Below are 20,173 nucleotides of genomic sequence, written 5' to 3'. Positions count from 1 at the left end.
AAACACTTCAACTGTGAAGGAATGCTTGCTTCCTCCACTAGTGAAGAAGTTGTAGAATCTGTTCTACAGCCCTGGCTGCCAGGGCTGGTGATGGTCCCATAGAGGATGTCTGTGGTGGCCTGATGGGAAATGGCAGGCACTTGTTGAACGGAATAGAATATGCTTGATCTCTGTTCAACCTTCCTGGTTTATCTGCAAGACCTAAAGGATTATTATGTCATTGCTAATCTGCCCAGTTACTGAAGCTCTCTGGGCAGCTTACAAGAGGACCAAACTATCTGCGTAGTTCCTTCAAGGAGCAGACCTGAATGAAGGAGCACAATGTATATGCATGTGCCTTTACAGAGCAAAACTTCCACACCACATACATGACACATTCATGTATGTATATACGTACTGTGTCAGCACATGCATTATATGTATCAAAAACTTGGTCTGGCTAAATTTTTGGGCTTTGTATCCTTTATCATACATGCCCTTCTACTTTCATTGTATGCTCTGACAAAAGCAAAAAGCTCTTTTCAAGAACCACTTGGCCTCAGTCCCTGCATTTATATCCCACCTATCTTCTTTCTGCAAAGTTCTCCAGGCAGCTTGCAAGGTTCTCCTCACAAGAACAACCCCTATGAGGTAGGTTAGGCTGAGAGGGAGTGACTGGCCCAAAGTCACCGAGTGGGTTTCTTCATGGCTGAGTGGGAACTGAAACCCAGATTTCCTGAGTCCCAGTCCAGCAGTATTAACCACTATACTCCACTGGCTCTCAGACCAGTAGCATTACTAACATCTAGCACTGAAGGAGTATATGGAATAAGTTAAGCAAACAAGCTTGTTTCTGTTGTCAGAGCTGGTACTCAGGAAGTGCCTGGCTCAAATCTTACAAGATAGACTTGAAGAAGTCCTGGTTTATCCTTACAAAGATGATGTTAGAATTACTTAGGATAAAATTTGTAAAGTGCTTTGAGCATTTCACATGTGTTAGATGGTAGTAATGCTATTAAGTTACAGTAACTTGTTTTTTAATCAACATTTGCAAGAAGTAGCTATAGAAAATCCAAGTGATACCCCTCCCTGCATATAGAAATATAATCCCTAAGAAAAGGATCTTTTTATGGTGTTACAGAATTTACTGTCCAGGGCATCTAGTTCTGCTTAATGGCACTGCTAGCCCTGTGATGGAGGGTTGTGGGGAGAAGTTTACACTAGAACACTTGCAAAACTCATAAAGAAATAAAGACATAGCACAATCTTTTAATTCATTGGGACTTCATCCCAGGTAAATATATATTAGAGTTGCTGCTGAAATAACTGTGATTTAACCTAGGCTTCCATTTTTTTCCCAAATTTGCTAACAAGCCCTATCCATCCCCTGGAGGCAGTAGATCAAGTAGTTAGATATGCATAAAAGGCTGCACTGCATGTACTCTCAGTGGCAGCAGAGGGGTCAGTAGGGTTCTTTATTCATAGCAGCTTTTATTCTGCATTCTAGAAGCTATCCATCGTGCTGAATTTTATCCGCAAAGTATGCTACCATGGCTAGTTCCTATAAAGCTCAGAATAAAAGCTGGAATGGAACAGGAACCACACTGACACTGGAGGGGCCTGCTTCCCCTGTTTAGCAGTCCACCCACGCCCATGTTTTGTCTGAAGCTACACTGACCTCGATGCCATTTGCTTCCAAGCCTGCACACCTGGCTGGCAGTTTTATTTTGACAAGTCTGTCCTACAGAAAGGACTTAGGAAAACCAGAAAAACGGGCTGCAAGGCTGCCGTCCAAAGCACTTCAACGCCAGCAACGGGATTTGCACCAAAACAAATGTGATTAAGCTTGAGAAGCCGAAGAGAACTGTGCATTCACACGGCCGCATCAAGAGTCTCGGCGCGCAACCTCACGGTTTCTTCAGCCGAGCTGGAGCGTACTTTGTTCCACTTTCTTTCATCTCCTGGGCTGCTGACCACCTCTCTCTCAGGCAGCCTTAACCTGGAGATAGGGCACTTGTGGACTGCATCTCTCATGATCCCTCACAACTGGCCATGTTGGGGATAATAGAAACTGGAGTCCAACAACCCCGTTTGTCGGTCCCTGATTTAAGTACTGCGAAGTATCTTGTAAAGGACCTTCCCGATTAGTCCCTTGGCTCAATTCCTTGCTTTCTCGACCCTTTCTTTCCCGTCCTTTCTATCTTCCCTATAATTTTCTCAGGCTAATTTTGGTCCTGTAGATATAGAAAGGAAAGATGGAGATTCAGAAACGTGTTGATTTCAAGGACTACTAAAACGCTATATCCCGTAAGGAAACGTTCCTCTTACACTTCCTCATTCGTACAATCCCTTGCCATACCTATTTGGAAATAAGTTTCGCTACCTGCATTGGGAAATACGCCCAAGTAAATACATAGGACTATAATCTTAAAGGGTTAGATCCGAAAGCCCTGCCTCTAGAAAGTGCTTACTGGAATAGAGTGTAGTCTATGCTTACAGCAGTCCCATGACGTCACCAAATGTTCTGTAAAGCCGTTGCTAGTGAGGCTATGACCTCATTACCCCGCATCCAAAGAATTTGAGCTACCAAAAATGCAAAACAAGTCCCATTTTTTCCTCAATTCTCCCTCGGAACACTAGGGGGAGTCAAAGGAGTACTACACTCAAGGGTAAGAGTTAATCTGTGGTCTATGAACGCCCACCGCAGCCGCATTCAAAATGGTCGCCCCTCGTATAAGATCGCCACCCTCGCAGCCCGGAAGCAAGCGTTAGTTCAGTCCTAGCGCACGCGCAGAGCGACGAGGGGGCGTGCGAAAGGACGCTTTCCCTTCCTCAGCCAGTGTCCCATTTAAAGGGGAAGTAGCCTTTTTTCTTTCCTTTCTTCTCCCCCACCCCCCTCTCTTTCTCCTTTTCTTCTCCTTTCCCTCCCCTTGTCCAGCCTCTCCTATGGCCTGGCCTGGGCGGCGGAGGGCGGCAGTCATAGGAAAGACCAGGGGGCTATGGCCGGTTCCGGGTCGTCCCGGTTCCTCTACGAGCTGCCAGCCTTGGTCATGTGCAAGTTCTATGAGATCATGGACGCTCTGGGCCGAGCGGAGTGGGAGCGGTTCGGTGAGTCGCGAGCAGTGGGGGTCGGCAGCGAGCAAGGACGGGGAAGGGTAGGGGCGGGTGGGCTGAAGAGCGGCCGACGTTTTCTGATGGGTGATCGCTGGGGGCCATGTGCTAGCTCGGCCAGGATTTCTAGCTCCAGCTCTTTGACAGAGCCCGGCAGGAGTTCCTCTCTCTTCATTAGGCCACCGGAGCAAAGAAAACCAGGGGGTGGGCTGAAGCAGGAGTTTTTTGGAATCGAATTGGGCCGACCATATGTTCAGACGTACGCTTTATTATAATAATTATTATCAGTAATGTGTCCCTGGCCCAGTGGGCCACTGGGCACTAGCTGGTAGATTTCAGGGATAAAATTAAAAAGAAAAAAAAAAACAACCTCTAACCCAAACCCAAAGTAGATCCCGCAAGCTCGAAGTCTGCCCGTCTCTGTTGTATAGTGTCATCGAGATCCTTCACGTGGATCCTTTAGTTGCCTTACCTAATGCTCTTTCATTCTTCCTTTCTTTCCCATACCAACTCTAAAAAAATGATAGATACATTTTCCCTCACCTTTCAGTGAGTGTCTATGGGCAAATTGGACTAGCAATAGTGCTGTTTGCAGGCTGCTAAAATATGGTAAGCACTGCCTAGAGGATTGTTTCGTTTCGGTTTTTTTAAGGCAGAAAAAATATACAGACTATTGACACAATGGAGGGAGATAGGAGGAGGAGCTAGAACAGAACGAGATAGTGCAAAAATGTCTCAAGTAATGCAATGGTCACTTTATATAGTTCTGCACTTTTATTAAGTAGTCATAAGAGGTCTATGAAATTCATAGGCCACATAAAGGAAGTGGCTTGGGTTAAATCCTGACTGGTTGGGTCATGGAAAGTGATGGGGAATGAGCTTATAGCGAGCCAAAAGAAAGGTACTCATTCTCACAAAGAATTTGTTGAACCTGTGGAATTTGCTGTAGTGAAATACAGGGATGTCTCTAAAATGGACTTCTGTACATTAGTGAAAAATAGGTTTATCGTCTGTAATTAAGCAACATAACTAAATGAGCTTCTTTGTTCAAGAGTAGTGTTCCTAAAGGGGGTTCAGGAGGGGAAGGCCTTTGTGCTCTGCCTGCCGTTTCTCCAGAGGCAGTTTGATGATTACTGTCATTGGAAGCTAGTCCTGGTGAAGTATCAGTCTGAGCACATGTTCTTGGTGTGACCACAATAACATCAAACAAAAAGTGATGCTATGTTGATATAGCACTGATTTTGAAGCTTACATGGCTTTCAATGGCCAGCACTTGAAAGATGGAGCTCCAAATGGGAACATATGCCCTTTGCTCTTGTTCTGCGTGGACTTAGCAGCTATAGATTGGGGCAAATCTGGTGTCATGAGGCCAGAACAGTTTGCTTCCTCTGAGCAATGCAAAAGCAAAAGTGATGTAAGGAGACAGCAACAGTTGTGGCCATGGGACTTTCCAGGAACCCAGATTAAGGAATGCAGGATGCAGAACTCAGTCATTCATCAGTGCTCCAATCCCCTCCTCAGAATGGCTGTCTGGAAAAGCCATTTGCTGACCATGGGCATAGAAGCTTTGCTTTGGTACACAGCAACCTCAGGGTATTCAGTTGACTCCTGTGCAATTCAAGTGGAACCCCACACCCAGAGTGGAAATTGTTCTGTATTAATCCAGGGATCAAGTTTGGAATCCTTGCCAATGTGGACTAAAAATAGATGGGGGAGCTCTGAAGATAGAGGGTCTTGTGCATGCTGAGGAACTTGTTCATGTACCACCTTAGCAGCAGGGAGGTAAAAAAGCAACTGCCTGAGAAGCAATCAGGGCTGACCATGAAGCTGGAGGTGGGAACTGGTTAGCAGTGTAAAAAGTCCCAGGGCTGAAAGTCTCTTTGACTTGGATGATGATAATTATGCGAGCTGCAAAACTTGGCTGCCATCAAATGTATACTGCCACATTTTCCCCACCTCCAGACTAAATAAACTTTTAAAAAGTACAGTAGCTGTGCTTTCAGGGTCAGCCCAAGACAGTCTGGAAACAGAAGGTCAAGATCCAAATGAGGCCAACCAGTATGCCAGCATCTTTGGTTAATGTGGCAATGCCCTCTGGGAAATTTCTCCCGAGCTCTTGTACACTCCTATGGGGCTTGCCCAGGAAACATCTCAGTGGATCTTCTCTCATAGGCCAGATCTGTTGTGCTATTTTTAATGTCACTCACCTGATCCTGCTTGAGGAGGTGGCCTTATTTAGTCTCTTGTTAAGGCTTCCCTGGTGAAATCAAGAGATGCATAAGCTGTGAAGTGTTCCTTGGAGGAGACTCTGATTTACCGCAGCCCAAACCTTTGTGGGCAACAACCCACTTTGTTTGGTGCATGAACTTCTCAATGGGTTGAAAATGTCATAACTCTCTGAGTCAGAATTATACTGGTTGATCCATTACTATGACTGATTTGGCTACTGGTTAGTTTTGCATCAAAGGACCAAGTGTGGTTTGACAGGAAACACCACCCAGTTTCATACACTTAAAAACCACCTAAAATCCTATATAGTTGCCTGTGCTTGTTTGAGGGTTTGCAGCTCAAGTGGCACTGGGTAGAGGCACCAGCTGAATGGACCAGGGCCTCCACATAGGGAGGGGGCTGTCCGTATTGCTTCTGCCATTTGTACAATCACATGTGCATTTCAGGCAGTTGGCAGCTGTGCAGAGGGGAGGTGAGCTGCCCTGTGTGGAAGTGTGGTTGATTCATTTTGTGCATCTACTCAGTTCCTGTGAGCCACAAGCCTCCCAGCAGCCATGTGACCCCCTACATGGGGCATTTAAATCTGCGATCCAGGCCCCAGTCTCATTCCCATTGAATGGAAGGGAGGATGTGGTCTTCCCTTATATTTTTTCAGACTCAGAAGCCAACATGGATTTCTGCTTAATAGTGTCAGGCTGTGGTGTGAAGAAATAAATCATCAGATATTTTGGACTTCAGCCCCAGCATTCCTATCAGTGGCCATGCCGACAGAGGCTTCTTGGAGTTTGCATCCAAAACATCTGGAGAGTTACATTCTGCTCACCCTTGCTTTAGTTAATGTAGACTGGAGTTTCTTGAAAGTCAACAAGCTTGTGCTACAACACTGTAATTTATGCAGAGCAAGGTTTTTCTTTTATGATTTCCCAATAAATTGTTTGGAGTTTTCACTATAATTTTTTGCTGCCTGACACTTAATATTGACATTTACAATTCTTTACAATTGCCTTCCTTGCACTTTAATGTGGTTAAAGTAAAGCATCATAAACACTCATGAAAGCAGAGAGAGCAGAGCCACCAAGGATAAATGTTGGACTCCTCTGCAGTCAATTTCTGTTGTGCTGTTCAGAGAATGACCTGATAAAGTGGTGGCAGTGGCAGCCAACACACATGGAGAGTATCTGTAAAATAATAGACTAGAACTGTGGGCCAGTTTGGCTAAGCACATCCTGGCAGTAGAGCAGGGCAAATGTGAAGTGAATAAAAGGGTATGCATGATCCTGGATGCTCCAGCCAGCATCACTTTCCTGGCTTGGTTTCTTCTTTTGTCCAGATTTTGAACTGAACTGAGGGCTGAAGGCCAGCAACCTTGATTCATTTGCACATGAGACAAGTGCAGACAAAGAATTCCTTCAACACTCTTTCCCTTGCATGAACAGCAGCACAGATTTGGCCCAAATCCCTTCTCTACCTCTGTTGCTCTTTCCCACTTGTCTCTGCCTTGGATTGCAAAGAAGCATAGGCAGCAAAGGTGCAGGTAGGGAGAAGTATGACAGAACACTTGTTGTTGTGAGGGAAGGTGGGAGTATTATTTCCTGGGAGAGCCTGTGCTTTGCAAGCTGCATCCTTGTCATCTTCACTGCGTGTTCTTTTAAACAGTTAGGGAGCAGTTGGTGGAGAAGATGGCCTTAGTCTGCTACCCTGTGGGACCACTGTGAACCAGGAGAGGCTCCAAAAGTCTGACTGGGTCTAAAACAGCTTCCAATGTTGCTTACCAAGGGAAATGGCTCTTTCTTAATTATCTTCTTTATGTGTTAGTATTAAAGATTCATACGGGAGCCAAGGCTGGGGTTGGAAAGCAGAAGAAATGTGCTGTGTGTCCAGATCATGGAGGCTCCTGGGCCATTAATTGCCTATCCTTAGGCTGGATCTAAGACCAGAATCTTGACTTCAGTGTGCTATCATTATGTATCTGAGAAGTTATTTAGAAGTGGGAAGGGAAGCAGATGCAAACTCTTGATGGCTTTTGCTGTGCTTAGTTGAAATTGAAGATGAAGGTAAGTATAATATAGCAGAGGATTTCATAAGCAGCAAAGAAACTGAACCCAACCCATGTCACAGCTCCTGTTAGCAATGACTTCTTTAATGTAACTGGCCTTTCTCCCTTGCTTTCTAGCCTCCAGAATTGTCCGAGATCAGGTGGAGCTGCGTCTGTATGAGAAGATGGATGGGCGGACACACAACCTTATGTGGGCCTGGATGAATCGCAATGCTCGCGTCAGTGACTTACTTCAGATTCTTGATGACTTGCAGCTTTACCGGGCGCGGGATGTCATCATATCATGTGAGCCTTCATATACTTACATAAGTATATGCTGTGTCGCCATCCTGTATCTCATATGGATGTTGATTGGTAACTCTGGAGCAGCTTTCTTCAACCTGGTACTCTCCAGCTGTGTTAGACCCAGTTTTCATCATCTCCAGCCATGTTGGTGCAGGGATGATGGGCTTTGCATTCCAATCCACCTGGAAGGTGCTAGGTTGGAGAAAGCTGCTGTGGAGGAATTAATATGATAGGGGATGGTTAAGCAACATTTTCCCCAGCTTGTCTTCCACAAAGAAAGCTTTCATTAATGGGATAGGATGCCCCTGCTTCTTTCCATCTCTCCTCATCCTTTCAAGCTCCCATGCCTGTTCCCTCAGTCCCAGAAACCTTATCTCTGCATATTTATGGCCTCTTGAATTTCAGAAACTCTTCTATTCTGATAGCTGTTTTTGTTAATCATCGTGTTAATCAACTTTTAGCGGTGTAGTGAAAACCCCCTTCCTAAGATCAAACACTTGCCTAAGCAGTTGCTTTAGATTGTATGTATTTTCTGCTGCTTTCTTAATTTGGTACACGATGCACATGTTTTATGACTTTGCTGATCTCTGTTTTAAGACTTTTGGTGAAAAAATAGATTATATCATTTTACATACAAATGGAAAATTATAAGCAAGGAAAAAGTATAGCAAGTAAAACATGCAAAATGAAGAAAACAAGAGTCAAACATGTAAAATTTGGAAATTTTAGCATGAAATCTGAACAGTGCCATTGAAAAAAAGGAAATTGCATTAGCCAGTAGTTGAGACTGCTTGTAAGAGGCAATAGTTTTGGTGTACTGATGAAAGGAATGCATGAAAACTGCTGAAGATCTCTCTAGGCAGGAGGGCATTCCATACAGTGGTTGCCACCACAGGAGAAAGCCCTATCCTGTATTCTCATTGATCAGAAGTTAATAATCATGCAGCCCTCTAAGGATTGCTGTCCTTATTTTATCTGTCCTGCAGCATCTATTGCTGAGACAGGCCAATGTTCCCTTCCTGAAGCTAGTGAAGGCTCTCCCAGGATGGGCAAGTATCTCAGTGTCTCTAACTGGACTGGGATTGAATTTAGAGTTTCAGTCCAGTGCTGTTTTGTTTCATATCTCCTTCTTCAATTGACAGAGCTGATGCTTGGACCCAAAGCATCTTGTAGGGTTCCCTCACTTCTCCCACTTCTGGCAAAAGCAGTTGTGGCTGCTAGACTGTGGGTAATTGTACTGTACCACGGACTGACTATGGGTAATTGCACTGTACCTCTGGTTGCTGATACCAGAGAGGGCAGCATCTGGGACTTGTGGGACAATATTGTCCCCCAAAACCCTATTGGAAACCCACCTGTCCCTTACAGTGGATGGAAACTGTCAGCATCTCTGTGGTTCTGCTGGGAAGTAAGGCATTGAGGAAGCATTGTTTCTCAGTGGATTCAGGCTTCCAGCAGAGAAACAGGACATGAAGGAAGCCACCCTGTGCGGCATTTCTCTGCTGAGAAACAAATCATGTGGGGAGGGCATGCCCTGTTCCCAAGCAGAACCACACTCTCAGCAGTTCAACTGACCACAGTTCGGACTGTCAGGAGCCCAATTGTGCCATGACTTCCCTGGTGGGTGCTGGGGGGCACACAAACGGTACAGGGAGGCTGAGTGTGGCCTAGTGGCTGCTTGCAGCCCCATCCTTGGCCTGTGGGAATGCGGTCTCTGGATGTGGCATCATGAGCAGCCAAACAGCAAAACAGAGGCTATCGCTGTTCTTTCAACTTCTGCGTTGATGGCCCCTCATGAAGGAAATGTGGAGAAGACTTACCTGCTTTGTTTAATAAAAGTGGATAAGAGACAAACAAAGATGCAAGGCCCACCACATAAAAATAATAGACAAAATACAAGACTGCTCCCTCATAAAGTAAGCCCAATAAGATTAAATCAAAATGGAAGTGTAAACAAACCCCTTTGAATTAATCTATGTCAGGAAAAACTGCCTTTAATGCCTCATGGGGAGGGGGAAATGGAGGGGGCTTTCGCTTGCTTCTCTGTTCAGGAAGGCAAAACTGAACAAAGATCTGCGGCCAGTAAATAAGAGGAGCAAGAACCTTTTTCTTTTCTTTTTTTAAATAAGCTTTATTTGAGAAAATATACTCCTAAAAAACCAAAAAATTACAAACAACATCCATAATCAAAAACATCGAGCCCGCTGGGTCAGCCCCCACACCCTTCTTTTTCCATCTATGATAACTTAAAAACATATTAAATCTATGCAAAGTCCCGTTTCTCTAGCCAAAAATAAAAAGATTCCCAAGTTTGATAGAAGTCAGTATTTTCCTTCTCCTTCAATGATAAATTCAATCTATCCATTTCTGCACAGTCTAGGATCTTTTAATCAGTTCATCGGTGGGTAGTTCTTCAGTTTTCCAGTATTGAGCGAATGCAATCCTCACCACAGTGATTACATATAAAATCAAATACATTTCTTATTTACTAATGTCCTCCGGTATAATGCCTAATAAAAAAATAACTTCAGGTTTAAAAGCTAAGGATTTTTGTAACACTTCCTCTACCATATATAATAAAAAATACCCAATTTATGTTTACATATCCAACATCCATTTGACATATTTGGAAACATCTTGGCTAATCTATTTGGCGACAGATACCATTTATAACATTTTATACAAGTTTTCTTTATACAAAGTTGCTAATGTTACCTTGATATTTCTCTCCCACAGCTTTTGCCACTTTTCTAGTTCAATATTATATCTAAGATTTTGTGCCCATGATGTCATAGTTTCCTTAACCTGTTCATCTTCCATTTTCCTATCAAATAAGAAGTCATATAATCTTTTAATCATGTTCTCATCTAATTTAAAAGCATCACTTGGTCAAACGCTGTTAAGTCCTTATAAAAACCCCACGCTTTACAGTCTTTAGCATATCTTGATTTTATCTGCACCTTATGCCACCAAGAGATACCAGCTCCCTGTTCTTGTATTTCTTAATTCAATTTCAGTCCTCCATCTTTATCCAAAATGTCATCATATCTTATAATCCCTTCAAAATTCAATGCATTTGGATACTCAAAAGCTTCCATGGGTGAAAACCATCATAGTAATTTATTATACAATTTTATCTTTAACTTTTCCCACACCGACATTAATGATTTTCTAATATAGTGACTTAAAAAAGAACCATGTGACTTAGCCTTCTCATACCACATGTAAGCATGCCAACCCATTTGCAAATCATTTCCTTTAAAATAGAAAATTCTCCTATCTCTTCTTTACACCCCTACCTCTTCTCTCTTCCTTTGTTTTCAGTATTTGTACTGCTTGTTGTAAATCAGTATCCACTTCCAGTGTCTGTACTTCTTGTTGTAAGTCAGTATTCACTATTTCTCCTTCCTCGGAATGATATGTTGTTGGTTCGACACCTATCCCTCCTTCTTTTGAGGCACCCGGTGCTTCCTCTTCAAGCATACTTCTAAATTTTTCATAAAACTCTTGTGCCTTAAAAATCAAGTCCAATTTGTATCTTGTAACGTTCCAGGTAAAAAATATTCCTTCTGTCATTAGCCACCTAAACATAGTCTCTCTCAAATATTTAGATACCTTCTCCATCTCTAGTATAACAAGCAAATCCCATAGTAACTTGTTTGTTTGCTTTATTAATTGTGTTTCTTTATCTACTGTTTCAAATTTTTCATGCACTTGTTGTATTTTTTGTGTATTCTGTTCAGTTTTAAGTCGAACATCCGCCAATTGGGTTGATACCTCCTTAATAGAATTATCCAGTTTGTCAAGACGTTCTTTGTTTAATTGAAATGCTTTCCTGTTGTGATGACATCACCTCTTAGCCTTTTGCTTGTGGAGGTGGGTGCAGAAGGCTCACACTTCTCAACTCTCCAGTGTTTGCTTTTTTGACAACTCATTTTATATATGTTATTATTCCATTCATATCCCTACCTTTCTTCCATTTGCAAAGCCAAAAGGCAGTTTCCATAGTCGTCCTCTCCATTTTTATCCTCACCACAACCCTGTGAAACTCCATGACTGGCTGAAAGCATCCAGCAAGCTTCATGGCTGCAAGGGAACTTAAACCCACATCTTGCAAATCCTGCAAGATTCTGTCATACCAGCTGTCCACCCCTTTGACAATGGTGGGAAGTTACTTCTGTTTTTTAAAGAAAACATGCAACCAATCTAGGTGCATATGAACTCTTAAATGCTGACAAGTGCATATTCCCTGTCTCTCAGAATATATGTGGGCCCAAAAGTCAGAGCCCAGGATGGTCACATGAGGCACAAGAAGCTGAGCCAGCTCCTTGGCCCATCTAGCCCAGTGTTGTTGACACTGACTGGCAGCTGTGCTTCAGGGTGTCAGGCAGGTATCTCTCTGGCCCTGCCCAAAGAGGCTGGAAACTGAATCTGCAAACTTCAGTGTTCAGAGCAGGTGTTCAGCCACAGGGACCTGCAGACCTGTGTGTGCCCTGAATGAAGCGTTGTTCATCTTCCAGACCAGATGCAAAACTGTCTGTCTCTTTGCCAGACTTCTTCTTTCTTTTCTTTTGCTAAGTACAGGCATTGGGCCATTTCCCAGCATATTCAGTGCTGCAATTCGTGGTTGCTCTGCCACTATAAATACCTGCAGGCAGCATTCTTAGGTTTCGGTGCCAAGCTGAAGACCACAGGGTGAACAGTTCAGTGAAGAAAAGGAAATAATTAACTTCTTTGTGCATAACTTCTTTTGCTCCTAAACAGTAAAATCCTAGACTGTGATTCAACCAGGGTGACAGGTGGCAGGTTCTAGCCCTGAAAAGGTGGGTGGTTCCTATGCTTATTGAATAGCAAAAGTTGAGTCACTGCTGGTCTGCCTAACCTGGTATTCTCTGTCTGGATGGCTGGTAGTTCCCCACGGCCATAGGCACAGGTCTTTGCCAGCCCTGCCTTCAAGCGGAGATGACTAGGCTTGAGCCTTCAATTGCCTGTAGGTGAAACAGGTGTAGGAGACCAGCATTTCCTCCTGGACCTTTGATGGCAGCCCAGATCACTCACAGCTGGTATCACTCCTGCATGTTTCCACAATGCTTTTTCCCTTTCCACAATGCCACTAGGGCAGGCTGAGCAATGCCAGACAGCTATTTTGACCTGCAGCTCTCATCAACCCAAGCTGGTATGCTTGTCAGTGCTTAAGAATCATGGGAGCTGCAGGCCAAAAAACCTGGAGGGCCACATGCAACCCAGCAGACAGAACACCCAAGGTGGTGCAATCAGAGGGTGACCATGGAGCCACAGCTTGAGTTCACGCTGCATTTGGAGGCTAATAGACTTTCTCTCCATTCCTCGTTTTGCAGGGCATCCACCATTGCAATGTTCAAAGCCCAGGGTGTTGTCCGCTCATCTCCCGTCTGTTTCCCCTAAGCCCTTGCCTGCCCCGCCTGCCCCTGATCCTGGTGGTGGTGGTGGTGGTGGTGGCGGCAGCAGGATCAAGACAACAATGTGGGAGCCTCTCAAGGGAACCTTCTCATCTGTACCAGGTAAACTTGTCTGATTGCCGTAATTAGTGAAATGTGCAGTGGAGGGGGCTCTTTATGGCATACATGGCAACCTGTGTTTCCCCTTGGCTGAAGATTCCTGCTGACCTCCTTCCTGATGGGTTTGAAGTGATAGGTGTGTTCTGCCTTCTAGAGTGGCAAGGAGCAGGGGTTGTTGAACTTTGGGACGCAGGCCAGACCAGGGCCAACTGGGGACTCAGGGCAGCCCTTCAGGATTACCTTCTGGCTCCACCCCTTTCCTTTGGCCCACTCCTTTCCCTCCAACCCTCGGTTGTTGAACTGCGTGGCTTTTGCATGGGTTTTTCTCATTCTAAATTACTAAAATGCCTGTCCTGATACTGGCAGTATTAGCTTTAATCTGAAGTTTACTGGCATTGTTGGGGTGTGGGGGCACAGGGAGGTATTTTGGCTCTGCCTACCACTGGACTGCAGTTCCAAAGAGGTTCTGTGATGCTGAATTTGGCCTTTGGGCCGAAAGAAGTTTGACATCCCTGCTCTGTTGCCTCTCCTCTCCTCTCCATCATGGGCCTTCTGGCAGTGGATGCACATGGGGCACTTTGTTGTTCTACTGGAAATCTTGCCTGTTTCACAAAACTCCTCAGCAAGATTGTGCGTATTCTTTAATTCTGCAACTGTGCCTTGGAAATGCAGGCTTTGACTGGCACCATAGAAGAGGCCTATCCTCCATTAATATGTCCAGTCTCCTTTTATAAAGATATCTTAACTAATGGCAATTAATTATGAGAGTTAGCTATGCATTGTGTGTGTTCCAGAGTGTGTGGGGGACTGTTTCTGTCAACTCTGTTGCCTGTTCATTTCAATGGATTGCTCAGAGCCTCTAGTATTATAATGCTAGAAGCTGTTTCCTCTTTCCACCCTGTTCATAGTTGTAGACATTTCTTCCCCTGCACCCATAGCTAAAGAGTGTTTCAGTCTTTTGCTTTTTCTCCTTAAGGTTTTTTTTTTTTTACTCCCATGATCATTTCAGTATTTTTCTCACCACTAGGATATCCCTCTTGAGGTGGGCTGACTAGGATGTGTGAAATTTCTGAAATGGAGCTGCATGGATCAGTTTTTGTAACAGCACGGTACTTCCTGTACTAGCAATTTTTACTTTTAACTTAATAAAATCTTAAATACTGAGCAAAGATTTCTTTATAATCACTGTGCATCAAGAGGCTACCATTCTATGGAGATGCAAGTTATGAAACTGAATGCATGCAAAACAAAAGCTGATCAAAACCACTGTTTGCTTGTTGCACATATGGGTTGGCATGAAGACAGCTAAAACATTGCTGCACCATCCAGCTAACCTGTCTGTCATACCTGAGCAGGTGTGTCTGTGACTCACCTGACCAAGATAAAAGCAGGGACTCTGCAGATAGGCCCCACACAACAATGGATTTACAAATCCCAACTGAGTGCTCTGGGCATCAAGAATTCCTTTTTGGGTTGTGGCCCCTGAAACACTTCTCAAGTTAGACAGCTCAATTAGAGGAAAGGAAACTCTGCGATGATAAAAAAAGCAAGATATGTTACTATATACAGTGCAGTTTGGGTGCTTAGAAGCATAAGAAAAATAGTAGCTAGTATATTTTTTATTAAAAGTCTGTTCCTCTGAACCAACAAAGCAGTCATCATTCAGATATTAGGTTAACCTATCTAACAGGCAAGGCTAGCAGAATTTGCCTAATCACACTCATTTTAAACCTTTTATTATCAGTGCTACTCAGGTACCTTATATTAAGCAAACGCCTGAAACAGGAGCTCCAGGTCTGATCATAGCTACTGCACATAATTCTAAGAGAATCCAGAATAACAGAATCTAACAGAATCCAGATAACTCAATAGAGTTATCTGGATTCTGCACATAACTCTAACAGAGCTTTCTCTAAACGCAGCCAGAGTGGCATCAGGAGAAATCATGTAGGGCCATCTCCTAAATCAAGACCCTTTGCTTCTAAGGATTAACCAGCCCTGCTGAGGCCTGCTCATTTGCCCCACTTTCAAAAGCACATTTTTCACTCCAAGCTAGCTCATGGCACAAAGTGAATTGATTATGTCTGCAAAATACAATGCATCCACCCTGTTCATCTCACACATAGCAAGGTATGATTCATCACATCACTGGCCATGGTTTAGTATGACGTTTCTTTTATGCCTGGTTTTAGTCTTCATCTGTTGCTGCCAAAGCTTTTTATATGAGGTTTTATGATCTTGGCCCAACTGTATGCAGTTTTTAATGACTGTGTTGTTGCTTTTAATTATGTTTGATTAGATAATACAGGTCTCTTCAAATTGCTTTATGATGACTTTTATTTGATAGTTCTTGTGAATTTCCTTCCGTGATTTGTTTTGCTATGATAATAGGTAAATCCTAAAAAACATGATAGGGCAGTTATGCAACTTTTTTCCAGGACTTATTTCTTTTTAAGGAAAAGCATATTTGAGTGATTGGAAACTTGAGGGGACACTATTGGTGTGGGTAGAGGAGAGATGGAGCCAATTTCCTACCAGACATGATTCTGCTGAAGATCCCTCTTTCACCTTCCTTTTTACCCCAGGGAGGAAAAGACAGAGGGAGGCTTTCCTGAAGTGTAACTTTGTTGGGACAGGGGAGGAATCTTGCAGGGGCACGTGATTCCTGGTTTGTCTTTCGGGCAGGGAATTTTCTAGTTGAGCAGCTGAGGGGGCCCTCACCACATATGAAGAGAGGCAGAATTTGGGCAGTGCTAAGGGCAACAGAATGAGAAACTGATCTGGCTCATGGCATAATCCACCACAAATCATTCCTGTGTATTCCCATTACCTGCTGAAATGAAGAGGATCTAGGCAAGGCTTCTTGTTCAGGGGAGGGTGGTACTGTGGCATTTGGGTTTATTTCAAGGTGCAAACTCCCAAATGTTTCCAGCTGGCCTTGCTTGAAGTTGGAAAATGTGGACCATTTTCTTTGCGAGCTTTGTGTGAAGTTGGTGCAGGGCTACTGTTGATGTTGGGCGGATGGTATTCACACTTGGTTGATCCTTGAGAGTGACCAGTAATAGCTGCAGTAAACTTACTTTGTCTGCACTGTAAGGTTTTCAGGGCCCTCTTTGAAATGTGCTCTGTAGACTTTGGATGCACCACATGGCACTGTGAATACATGGCGACAAGAGCTGTGTGTGCTCTGTGCTGAAGAACATTCTAATGCTATGCCAAGGCAACCCAAAGTCTGTGCCAAGAAAAGCTGAGCTTTGCATTTTGTATAAGCTGTGCACATTTGCCCTTCCCACACTCCAGGACTTCAGCCTGTTCGTTCTGGGAAGCAACAAAGAAGCCTACAGGGCAGGTGCTAAAGCCTCTGGAAAATCCACATATGCATGCAAACATACACACACACACACATGCAGCAGGGGCTTTTGACATTTCTTCAGGCATTGCTCACATACTTTCAGGTCTAACTTAGCAGCCTTAAACTTGGTTTCTCCTTTAAAATTAAAAGTTTCTCAGGATATTCTGCGCCCACTCAGTCGCCCATTGCTTCCGTCTAAGCTAGGGCTTCCTGCCAAGAGTGTAGGGATGTCTGTTGGGGCTTGCAGCTCTGCTGCTGAGATCAAATGACCATAAGTTTCTTGAATTGCTGAATCTCCTATTAATATAACTGCATTGGTGTGGTGCTTCTCCTAGTCTTGTAACATTCATGGATTTTCAAAATCAAATATGTCGCTTGCTTTCTTTTTCACAGTTCTGAATGCACACAGTATTGAGGGGACTAGAAACAGAAAGGCCCAGTTTGTTTCTCTACAGTAACTGCATTCTCACTTCTTTTCCCTGCAAAACAGAGCACTCCAGTCGTCCGCTATCTTTGCCAGACCCCACTCCCAGCCGCCACCACAGCGGCATTGGCCAGAGCAATCCACCATTGCTTCCCCTCCCCCTTGATGAACAGGTATCTATCTAATGCTCCTGGCTGACACAATATCCAGTCTTTTAATAAAGATGGGGAATTGGGATGATGAAGGACATAGGAAATACTAGAAATAGCTGTTGCAGTGGGAAGGAAAGTGCTAGCTGGGCAGTGACATGTAGATTGGATGTCTGGTCCTTTCTAGGAACCTCATGTTTAAATGATGTGAGTTTTACACTCTTTCTAGTCCTCATGGGATATGAAACTACATTTTGCCCAGTTATATGAAAAAGGTAATGGGCCTCAAAGGTGCTGGTGCTGAATCACCTGTGCCAGGCACCATGACTGCTTGGCCTTATGTCAGTCATCTTCTCCTACAGCTTTCCATTCCACTTGCCTTCTTTTTGGTGCTGGTTCTTCCTCTTTCTCCTTGGTTGAGATTGCTGATGGCTCTGCTCTGGGCCTCTTCCTGTTGCTTCTTATCTTCCTTCCCCTTGATCCTTTTTCCAGTCGTATTGGAATTTACGGACTCTTTGAACTAGCCATTCTTGTTCCCTCCTTCCAATATCTGTGCCTGTTTACCCTGGAATGTTTTCGCACCATCTGAAGTAAACTCCCCTTGCCCCACCATCCATTCTTTTCCTTCCACTAACTCTTCACCCCATATTTTCCTGATATCACCACTATTTATGCACCTTCTCAAGCTAGGAACCTTAATCTATCACTCTTTTTTCATTCCTCATTCCTCCTGTATCTCTCAACAGGCCAGGCCTGCCATTTCTGAATTATCAGGCTTTCCAAAGTCCAATCCTTTCCCACTGAAGCAGTGGCGAAAAGTGTGAGTGCCTCAGAATGATCTAGGTTAAGATTCAACCTCTTGCTAACCAAGCAGGTTTGCATAGAGGAAAAAAGAAGACATGGCAGCTTCTTTTCCTGCCCCTCTGCATGGCAACTGTGCTCCACATACTTTGCCTAATTGCCCTCATGGCACACTGCTTCCATATTGTCTGAACCCAGTGAGGTGTTCAGCCAGGCTGGCCTCCACACCATCCCAGAAACTGGTGCACAGTTCAAAGCCACCCCTGCCAGGCCAGCTTTAGACAACACGACAATCTGTGTGCCCCAAGGGAAATGAAACAAATCATGTGGGATGTGGAAAAGAAGTCATCATGACTTCTTTTCTTCCCATGATCATGTGACCCAGGCTGCCATCCCAAGCCCAATTTGCAGTATGAGAATCACGCTACCTCCCATGCAGGGCACTGAAAAGGTCACTAAACAAATGTATGTACAAGACGATTTTCTTTGTAGAAAGATTTCTTTCCTCATCTGCTGCATGGAAAGATTAGTTTAATCTGCTGCTCACCTATTATTTTTTCTTTTTAAGTATCATGGCCGCCTTCTGTTGTATTTGCTGTATTTTCCTTCTTTGCTCAGAGCTTCTGTTTAATTTTTAAACGTCTCTAACCTTGTCTCTTGCTACTTGCTTTCTTTGTTCAATTAGAAATAAACCCGAGGAAACCAGGATTATTCCTTCCCTGAGGCCACTCCCTGCCAGTGGAACTTGGTTCCACCAGCTCTTCAGCAGTCCTCTTTCTTGATGGTGAAAATAATTACTGAAAATCTATCCCAGTTTTTAGTGTTTTAGTTTTGTTTGTTTTGGTTTGGGGTCAGCAGTACAAGGAGCTACAACCTAAAATGTTCCTGTCATGGGATTAATGGGAGCTGAGGAGTCTGCGCCAAAGTGGGATTGTGCCCTTTTGAACTATGTGCCTTCTCTCTCTCTGCCCAGGGTCTCGACCATTTGTCCTCAACCTGTCCCTTTATGTGGCGACTGGAAGAGCTGCGCCAGGCCACAGATAACTTCTCAGAGCACTTGCAAATAGGGGAAGGAGGCTTTGGCTGTGTCTACCAGGCCCGACTACGCAACACTGTCTATGCTGTCAAACGGCTGAAGGAGGTATTTCCTAGTGGGCACCATGAGGTGGAGAGCTCCTGAGTCTCCCCATTTCACTTTGTGACTCCTTTCCAACTGATCCAGAGAAGGATGGGTCCCTTGCTTCATAGCAGCCCCTGTGCTACAAGGGACCAGGCTCACTTCCTAGCAGTGGAGCCAGGCAAGATCTCTGCTTGGGTTTCTAGAATGCTATGTGAAAGCTGGACCATAAGGAAGGCTGAGCGCCAAAGGATTGAGTGCTTTGAATTGTGGTGCTGGAGGAGACTCCTGAGAGTCCCTTGGACCGCAAGGCTATCAAACCGGTCAGTCCTGGAGGAGATCAACCCTGACTGCTCTTTAGAAGGCCAGATACTGAAGATGAAACTCAAGTACTTTGGCCACCTAATGAGAAGGAAGGACTCCCTGGAGAAGAGTCTAATACTGGGAACAATTGATGGCAAAAGAAGAAGGGGACGGCAGAGGATGAGGTGGCTAGATGGAGTCACTGAAGCAGTTTCTGTGAGCTTGAGTGGACTCCGGGGGATGGTGGAGGACAGGAAGGCCTGGAGGAATGTTATCCATGGGGTTGTGATGGGTCGGACATGACTTTGCGACTAACAACAACAACAACAATGGGCCTATTGGGGTTGACAGCTCCTGGTGAATGTGTGCCCTGCCAGATGTTGTTGGACTCCTGCCCTGTCAGCCCCAGCCAGCTTGGCCAGTGTTTTGAAGGGAGTTGTAGTTCAACAGCAACTAGTGGGTCACATATGACCACCCCTAAGCTAGTGGGACCCTTAATATGATTAAGCACCCTGTCTTCTACATGTATTTTGTGATTGAATATTGGGGATGCAGAGTGCTGATTAACTTCTATTTTTTCACTGGACCCCGAATGCATTGCCCTTCAACTCAGCTCAGTGTTCCTGAGGAGAGGTGTGTTCTTGATGTAGAGTTACACATGTAGAGTTACACATGCTTCTCTTCACCCCCCCCCCCCGCCACATTGTGGCCCAACAGGAAGCAGAATTGGACTGGACTACAGTAAAGAACAGCTTTGTCACAGAGGTGGAGAAACTTTCCCGGTGAGAACTGAGGACCACATATCAGCAGGTTGTTGGGGCAGAGCTGGG

The 20,173-nt window shown here is 44.4% G+C and overlaps 1 protein-coding gene across 6 annotated transcripts in view; it reads left to right on the top strand.

Annotated features, from left to right (window-relative positions):
* Window positions 1–2,825: 2,825 nt before the first annotated feature.
* The window catches only part of IRAK1 (interleukin 1 receptor associated kinase 1), a 29,719-nt gene continuing 12,371 nt past the window's right edge, over window positions 2,826–20,173 (top strand). For 2 of the 6 annotated variants that reach the window (XM_044443494.1, XM_044443493.1), the window contains exons 1-6: window positions 2,832–3,087; window positions 7,493–7,660; window positions 13,018–13,200; window positions 17,040–17,146; window positions 18,897–19,064; window positions 20,061–20,125. In XM_044443494.1, coding sequence (XP_044299429.1) covers window positions 2,979–3,087; window positions 7,493–7,660; window positions 13,018–13,200; window positions 17,040–17,146; window positions 18,897–19,064; window positions 20,061–20,125 — 800 coding nt within the window. In that variant the 5' untranslated portion in view covers window positions 2,832–2,978. Of the gene's footprint in view, window positions 3,088–3,240; window positions 3,700–6,649; window positions 6,854–7,492; window positions 7,661–13,017; window positions 13,201–17,039; window positions 17,147–18,896; window positions 19,065–20,060; window positions 20,126–20,173 lie in introns of those variants that run through there. The other 4 variants (XM_044443492.1, XR_006416019.1, XM_044443491.1 and 1 more) reach the window with 4 other exon arrangements.

Source organism: Varanus komodoensis, unplaced genomic scaffold, assembly GCF_004798865.1.
Source record: "Varanus komodoensis strain SLA01 unplaced genomic scaffold, ASM479886v1 scaffold42, whole genome shotgun sequence".
Lineage (NCBI taxonomy): Eukaryota > Metazoa > Chordata > Lepidosauria > Squamata > Varanidae > Varanus > Varanus komodoensis.
Note: the sequence above shows the minus strand (reverse complement) of the source record. Positions and strands in the feature narration are given on the sequence as shown.